We start from the raw sequence: 8,728 nt of genomic DNA on the forward strand, positions 1-8,728 counted from the left end.
CGTTGCTTGAAAATTGTTTTATTTAGTGTTTTGAGCATATAGCTCTTTTTGTGTGAGCATTTTGAAACACTGAATCTTCTTCCAGGGCAATTGGTTTATTAGTTTCAGTGTTTCAAAACAGTGAAACATTTCTGAATGAATTGGTCCATCTCATATTGTGAACTTTTTAAAATATTTTAAAAAAAATTTAGATGAAGAAATTTCTTCACATGGCAGTTTGAGTCTTTGAAAACATTGAGTCACATTCAAAATAGTTTAATATAGTTTTTGACCATTTTATAGCAGTGAGCCATTTTTGAAGCCTTTGCCATAACTTTTCTGTTTTCTGTGTGTGTGTGTGTGTGTGTGTGCGTGCGTGTGTGTGTGTGCGTGCGTGTGTGTGTGTGTGAGAGAGAGAGAGAGACAGAGAGAGAGCATTTTGAAACACTAAATCCTTTTCTGGGCCAGTTGGTTTAGTTTCAGTGTTTCAAAACGGTGAAACATTTCTGAATGAATTGGTCCAGGTTGAATTTTGAAGCTTTTGAAATATTAAGCAATTTTTTGAAGATGTTGCTTCACTTGGCACTTAGAATTTTTGAAAACAGCGAATCACATTCTCATTTGTTTCATTTAGTTTTTTGAGCATTTGAAAGAAGTGATCCATTTTCACAACACTTTGATTTTGCTTTTAGCGCATTTATCGTCTGAACCACTTTGATGATTTGGTAAAAGTAAGTGAAGGCCTTGTTTACATCACCACTATCTAGAAAACTTCCCTAGAAATTTATGTCCCTAGCTACACCTACACTCTGAGGTATAAAATATCACAATAACACAGATGACTTAGCCATGTCTTACTATTATAAAAAAAAATCCAACATCTATGTTGTGTCATCTATATAAAAATAAAATCTAAGCATCAGATTTCAGGTTAGTGCTTCTTGAAAATTCTCTTCGCATCCACTCCCTCATAGTTGTAAGTCTGTTGGGGGAAAGATGAAAAAGTGCGTTACTTTACTGAGAACACAACACACATCTCACAGGAATTTAATTCAAATAATTGAAAGACAAAGATGTACTGACTTGTACAAGCTCTCCGTTCACCACAGTTCTTGTGGTGGTTAAGACGTTATTGTTGTCTTTCCTGGTGAATTTGCCATTGAGCGTGTCTCCTTCCATCACCCACGTACCCTGGTTATAAAACAAATCGTGATTAAACTTGTAACTAGTTTACAATAGCATAGCATTTATGATTTATTTATTTATTTGTATTGAAATATTTGCAGAAAAATTCCAGAACATCTGACGCAGAAGACTATGCTTAACTGGAATTTAGCACATTAGCGTACATAGGTACTGGCCTGATCCCGCCCTCGGGCCGCCAGTTTCACACACCTGTTGCATGAGTTCAGTTATCATTGGCTTTTTGTATTCACTCATACACCTGCTGATATCTTAACTTGTTTTAAAAATCTGACGGCACTCACTGAGACTTCAGTGCCGTCCGCCAGGTTGTAGTCAAATGCGACACCCAGGGTGAAGTCGATGTCTTTGGTACGGAAGGTGCTGGACTCTTTGATATGGAACTTGTCCCCAGTCTGCTCAATGGTGAGATTCAGGTTGTCGTGCTCCGCCAGCTTTCGCTTCACGATATTAATACCTTGTTAAATGGGGAAAAAAATTCATTAATATATTGTTACCCACATTATGACACAACAAATGTCAGCTGACTCATCTACCCGCAAAGTAAAGAAACAAACAACAACAAAAAAATCATATAAAACAAAAATCTTCCAGTGAATTTGCCCCTCCCTCCTCCTATTTAATCACTTTCATTGTTCGTCCCATCATGTGATGAATTCTCCTCTCTGCTGTGTTCCAAACAGCACCAGCATGTGACAGCGTAAGCTGCTGTTCTGGCACAATTATTTAAACCTGGGGTCCGGAGTGGAAATGTCATATTTCCAAAGCGTTCTTCCCTTTTTCACAAGGCCAGTTTACGACACTTACTTGTATAATCTGGAATCATAAAGTGGTAATCTTTGATTGTGAATACATCACCAGTTAACTGTCATCAAGTGATAAAACAATCAACTGACACATGAAACAAAAAAAACTTTGTTACAGATGACGTCAAATATATCAAAAGATACACATATGTATGTGCGTGTGTGTATGTATAAATAAACAGTCAAATTAAGTTTCATGCAGGCCTTGAAATTTGTAACTTTTTCACTTTTCTGTATCACATTAACCCCCCCCCCCCCCCCCCCCCAAAAAAAGCAAAGCTTTAAAGCTTAAAAGTAAGGTAGCGCTTAAAAGAACTTATTTTCATTAAATTATGTGGAAATCTTCAGCCTATTTTCCAATAAAGTCAATAAAATTTTGGAGTTGTTCTGGACAAACAGGCAATTTTTTTGTCTTTTTTTTTCTTATTTTTTATTATTATTATGTGATGGACAATTATGCAATCATGTTTATTTTATTTTTTTTTTTGTTTTTTTAAGGCCACACACACACACACACATATATATATATATATATATATATGTTCATAGAATCCATTTAGACAAAATTTAATGACAGTGCAGATCTAGTATCAAGTTGATACCATAGAATTTGAGCCCAGATTCAGATAAAGGGGCAGTAACAATAGACTTTAAAATAAAAATATTGTTGAACCATTGCAAAATATGGCACTTTACTGGAATGCATTTTTGCCAAAGTTGCTGCCAGAATTCGGAGCAGTTTTTGATTTGTACGTAGGGACAGACCGGTAATTGGCTCAGACGGTAATTGGCTAGACCGATAGTCGGTCGAACCGATAATTGGTCTATCCCATCATCAGGGCCGATTATCCACCCAGCCAATATTTGGTGAGCCGATAATTAGTCTGTCCCATCATCAGGGCCGATTATCCACCCAGCCGATATTCGGTGAGCCAGTAATCGGCTGGGCAGTTGAATGAAGTTTGCGTGCAGATGAGTGCCTTTGCAGTAGATAAAGTTGTGAATGCCTGACTGAATTGTGCAAACTACACTACAATCACATATCCACAAACCCCCCCCCCCCCCCCCCCCCCCCAAATGAATTCAGTCACACATGCACATGCACGGGCACTTTCTGACTCACCCATTTTTTCCATGAACTTGTCGTAGTTCTCGCTGTGGTCGATCTTCCAGTTTCCGTTAAAGGCCATGGCTGGAGGTTGGTTTGGGTGAAGGCTGCTGGGAAAGAAGCACCGTCAGACTGTGGTATTGGGAATGCACTGTGGCCTCCTTTTATACGCCTCTCCCGTCGCTCTATCACCCCCCCCCTCCTCCTCCTCCTCCTCTCTGACCCGGGTTAGAAGATGCTCTTCTTTATCTCGCTGATTATCTGTCCGCTGATGCCATCATTTGAAAGACTGTGTCAAACGTAAGCCGATTGCTGCATGACCTCGAGGATACGCTGATAAATAACCGGTGGGCACCGCCCGTCCCTGAACCTGGCACGGCTGAACACTGTGGCCCCTGTTCTAGAGCATAAAAAAAAGCCTGTTTGCATGGTGCTGCATCAACGGAGTCCCTCTCTTTCTGTCGCTCTGCATAAGCCGGGTGTGAAAAACGTCTTTCCATGTGGCGACTTGAGCGGACAACCAAGAACAAAACAAAAAAAAAAAAGGAGCGGCCTCGAAAGAACAAAATACTCGAGGCTGGAAACTTTCTGTTTGTCCACAGTGAGTGCACCAGAGTAGTTGGCATTCATGTTGTGTGCATGGACAATAGTGCACCGTAGCTGCATTCTTGAGTGGAAAGCTGTGGACCGTGGGATGCAAACAGAATACTGAGTACATTGACCGCATCACCTCCTGGTCGCTACAACAATACATACAGTGTAACATCGTTAGTACACACAGCACGGCACTGTTCCAGCTAACGCACCGAACTGCTGAGACAAACGCGAGGTTTAAGACGATGAGGATAACAAAAGATGTAATCGGCCCTCTGTGTTTCTGTCCGTGTGTGAGCAAGATAACTAAAAAACAAACAAAAAAAAAAAACGTCTGGATGGATTTTCACCAAACCTGGTGTGAGTATGATTTGGGTAGATATCTCCAGGTTACTAACTTCGGGAGGGGGTTGGACAAACGTCCAGGTCAAGAAAACCATGCGAAAAACAGATTTTTTGCTAGGTTAACCTGGCTCGAGAGATTATCTAAAGTTTGTATTGCTCAGCAAAATACTTGTGACTTATTGTTTTCAGTGGTATCACAATGTAGTTGCAAGGAAGGCACATCCTCAGTCTATTATGAAATTTTTACTGTAGATTCTTATCCTGATAGGCAAGAACCGATTCAATTTTCAAGGTCATGGGTCAAAGGGAAAAGTCATGAAAAGTCTTGGAAAATTTGAAAACATTGAACGACTTTTCAAAAATTCATAACTTTGTCAAAAAAGATCAAATGTCTTTCATATTTGAGAGTGTCATGTAGGATGGTATCCTTTATCGACTGACAAATTATGATCTGGATCTGATACAGATTACAGATTTTGTGGACATTTAAATTTAACATTGAAAATGCCATTTAATGTATATTTTACATTATATCTTAATCAAACGTGCACCGATCACTCTCATATTTGAAATTGAGGTGCAGACTGGCGCTCACTATCATCTGACAAAGTTTGATCCGGATTGTGGATTTTGTGAACATTTTAATTTAATATTAAAAAGCCCCTCTGATCTCTGATTTTGTATTATATTTTAGCTTGTGAAAAGTCACTTCTAACAGGACTTTGACCTTGAAGATTTTTTCCAAGGTAAAAATTTGTGGAAGTGGAAACTAGTGAAACGAAACATGCAATGTTTGGAAAAAAAAAAATCCACATTCCGCAACATTTTCACTTTTTTTTTTCTTTTTTTTGCAATATTTCAGTAAACTCCTTTAGCTGCAAACTTGCACTGAATGACATTAGCTATAAAAACAGAATGTTTTACAATTGTGAGTTTGCGTAAACGGTGTTAAAAGGTAATATTGTTGCATGGGAACACGAAGCGTGTAGTGGTGTGTGTGTGTGTGTGTGTGTGTGTGTGTGTGTGTGTGTGTGTGTGTGTGTGTGTGTGTGTGTGTGTGTGTGTGTGTGTGTGTGTGTGCTCTCACTTAATCCCTTTTACTGCTGTCAATACTGAACTGTGTTTAAAGTTACATCACTACGATACAGTTAAGACGTGTAATCAGTATTTTTATCATTTGATCTTTACTTCAAATGGTTACACAATGCCACGCCCCTTCGGTCCAGCCGCCAGCTTTCGCCAGCCTGTTAATGATGAGAAATGAGGATTTGGTGACACTAACTCTGTTTTAATACATCAATTAAAAGGTGATACTTTTGTGTTGCTGCAGCCTAGTAACTATTTTTTTAATGTTACACTTTGTAACTGACACACAGAGAAACAACCCCAGAGAGTGATATATGTGTGACAGATCGATTTAAATACCCTACATACTTTGTTCTCTTAGTTTTTTTTGACACCAATTTAATAAGTCTGTGCACAATGTGAATTTTTGTAATTTTGCCTCTGTACACCATCATAAATGAAATGAAACAATCAAGATGTGCTTGTATTGTACACTTAAAATTTGAGTTCATGTTATTACCTTCAAAAGAGGTGCATGAAATTCTCAGTAAGTTTCTGGACACATGGGTAAAGCCCATGTAACGGAGCGGCGAATGCTGGTGAATGTAGCAAAATTTTGGTTTCGCCGGGGTTTGTAAAAGGTTGCTTTTCTTTAGATTTTTTGGGGGGGCTGGGGGCAAATCTGAATGTATTTTTCCGCAAACATTTGCAAAACAGTTGCGAGCATTTGCAGTTGGTTGCAAGATGTGTGGCTAAAGTTCTTTTTGGTTTGCATCCACTCTCTAACCCAAACAATGTACATTTTCATCTTCTGATGTTCTTTTTCTTCCTCTGTTTTTGCTCTCTTCTGCAGCCAGAGAAAGAAATTCATCCTCAAGGGCAGCAACACGTTGGGATTCTTCCTTGTACAAATTCATTTCCATATTCTGGAAATCTATTTTCTATATCTGAGTCTTCTGAGGCAAATCTTCTGAGCTCTGCCTTCCACAGGTCAGGAGATATTTGAGTGCTGGGGAGGGTTTGAGTCGCCTGACATTCACCTGATTTTACCAGGAGTTGGCCAAAAGTTCCAAATGTTCCCACACAGTGGCAAAAGAGTGGCAAATAGATGCTAATTGTTGCAAACACTGTCGCTAACATTTGCTAACAGTCGCAAATGTTTGCTAACTGTCTTTCGTAAACACATGTGCAAACATTTGCGCAACTGTTGCTAATTTTTGCTAATGACAGAGGCAGACTCTGATTTTCGCCAACACTCATAAGAAAGTTGGCACATCGAAAATTTGCTATGTTTGTCAGCATTTGTCACTCTGTGAGTTACGAGCCAAAAAGTCGGTTAAAATTTAGGTTTGGATTTTGCTTAAAATGAATTTTTCGACACTTCCCTTGTGACATCACAAAGATATAAAGTGGAAAATTGCAGAATCGCACCTCTTTTTTCGTATCTTTCTTTCACAGTCTCGTTTTCTGACATCACAAAGACCTGACGCCTGTGTTGTGTTGCAGGAAATAAATGTTGAGTGCTGTTGTAGTCACTCATATAACAATGCAGTGTCTTCGCTTCTGTGTCAAAAACACTATTGCTAATGGGCCAGACACATGGCACTTAACGAAGGGCAACGAAGCCCTAGCGAGACAAGAAATCTGGACTTTTGTTGACTGTCGTTGGCATCGTTTAACCTTCGCTCAACTTCCTTCCGGCAGCAGTCGCTTCATCGGGATTTTTAAACTGTCGAAAAATTTGACTTGCCATACTGATTTTCAACTTAAAAACAGTCTAAAATGAAGTATAATTTCCACTGCCTTCCAGACAGACAAAAGTTTGCACTTCCTGCAGCATCTGCATCCAGTCCAGAAAAGCCCCAGCAACATATATTAAAATAGACACACAATTGTGCCCTAAATATATTCTTTGGTGTCTCTGGAGAGTTGGCAAAAGTCGGTATTATTGAGGCTCAGCAATGAAGTAGTCTTTGAATTTCAGTTGAGACTCGGACAGTACAGAATGCGTGCATTCAGTCGCCCTGACAAGCATGTACAAGCATATTGAAGAGGCAAGTGCTTGACACAATGAGGACAAATGGCGAGGACATTATAGGCTGAATGAGAAACAGTGTTTCAGAGAGGGGAAATGGGATAATTGGTCCAAATTAGGAAAGCGTGACCCAGAGTGAGGTAGAATATGAGGGCCGTTAAAGCAGAGTTTGGAGAAAGTGTTGGCATTTTAAAGAAAAGGCAAACGTTCTTCGTCTTTACTTGTCTCTAAGTCCTCCATATTTCCTTCCATCATTCTCTGGAAATGGTATTACATGCCTGACTGGGCCCCACATCCTGCAGGGAATGGCAAAGCCACCCGCCACGGGCCTTGGGTGCTCCGGGGCTACCACCATGTCCCAGGTGTGGTTTACAAATGATCCAAGACCAGGAACCATGCACTGCAGTATCTCAAGCAGAACCCGAAACTACCCAGAGAGGATTAGTGCTGCCCGTGAAAATATAGGATGACTGTGGCAACTAATCCTGGTATCGATCACGCGGATTTACATTTGTTTGACAGTTTTCATAAAGCAACAAAAACCAGTAGAAACATGTTCATCCTCTGCAAATTGAGCGTTTGTTTGAACTGTGCACGCAGGCAAGAATGTTGGCCTGATGGTGGCACTAGAGGAACAGTTTCTTAAGCACCCAGAAACACTGAGCTTACTGTGGGCCTGTTCATTAATTTGTATAATTATTGATTGATTTGTACAGGTTAGGTTTATTTTTATTAAAAAAAAAAAAACTGTTTACAATTAAAGTGACAAATTTAAGAAAATAGTGTAGCAGCGACCAGAACACAAAGAACTTCATGAATAGTGTACAATATTAACTCTGTCACAGATTATTATGAATGGATTTGAAATGAATTATTTAAATTATTTTGCATGTTGCTCGACAAAAATAAATATAACACAATGCTAAAATACCATCGGCCATATGAGCATTGTCTTCTTTATAATTTGCAGGTGTTTAATCAGTATTCCAGTGCAAAGTGTATATGTGTATGTACACTTCAACTGTGAGAGACAGAATCTAAAAATAAGAAAATCACATTGTATGATTTTTTTTTTAATATAATTAATTTGCATTTTAATGCATGAAATAAGCATATGATCACCAACCAACCAGCAAGAGTTCTGGCTCTTACAGACCTGTTAGTTTTTCTTTAAGAAGTCCTCCAATTCTGCACTCTTTACCTGTATCAATTGAACCTGTTTGAACTCGTTACCTGTATAAAAGACACCTGTCCACACACTCAATCACTCACACTCCAACCTATCCACCATGGATATGTATATATATGCTAGCGTTTTGCTCTAGATTGGGTAGGATTTAGAAAATAGGTAGCTGACATTTTTCAAGGGTGGTAATAAATTAAGCAAAGCTTGTATAATCAGTTGGAATGGCATGTGAGAGGCCAGCCAGTGACATCACAGTGCCAATCTACTCTGATCTCCGCCCCTCAAAAAAACAAACAAAAAATGGATTTGCATGATTCATAGCATAAAAATATGAAACAGAATGTGACTTTTTAACATTTAAAACAACTCTTAAAATAGGTCAAGATTAGTCATTTTTGAACTTGTCC

General features: G+C 39.0%; 1 protein-coding gene across 1 annotated transcript; it reads right to left on the reverse strand.

Moving 5' to 3' along the window:
* Positions 1–620: 620 nt before the first annotated feature.
* LOC117505171 (fatty acid-binding protein, intestinal-like) lies at positions 621–3,276 on the reverse strand. Its single transcript, XM_034164734.1, has 4 exons — positions 3,112–3,276; positions 1,467–1,639; positions 1,063–1,170; positions 621–961 (listed from the first exon to the last, which is right to left on the reverse strand). Exons 1-4 carry the CDS (start codon positions 3,176–3,178, stop codon positions 911–913), a joined length of 399 nt encoding a protein of 132 aa, XP_034020625.1. The 5' UTR covers positions 3,179–3,276; the 3' UTR covers positions 621–910.
* Positions 3,277–8,728: the final 5,452 nt, after the last annotated feature.

This window comes from Thalassophryne amazonica, chromosome 23 (genome assembly GCF_902500255.1).
Source record: "Thalassophryne amazonica chromosome 23, fThaAma1.1, whole genome shotgun sequence".
Lineage (NCBI taxonomy): Eukaryota > Metazoa > Chordata > Actinopteri > Batrachoidiformes > Batrachoididae > Thalassophryne > Thalassophryne amazonica.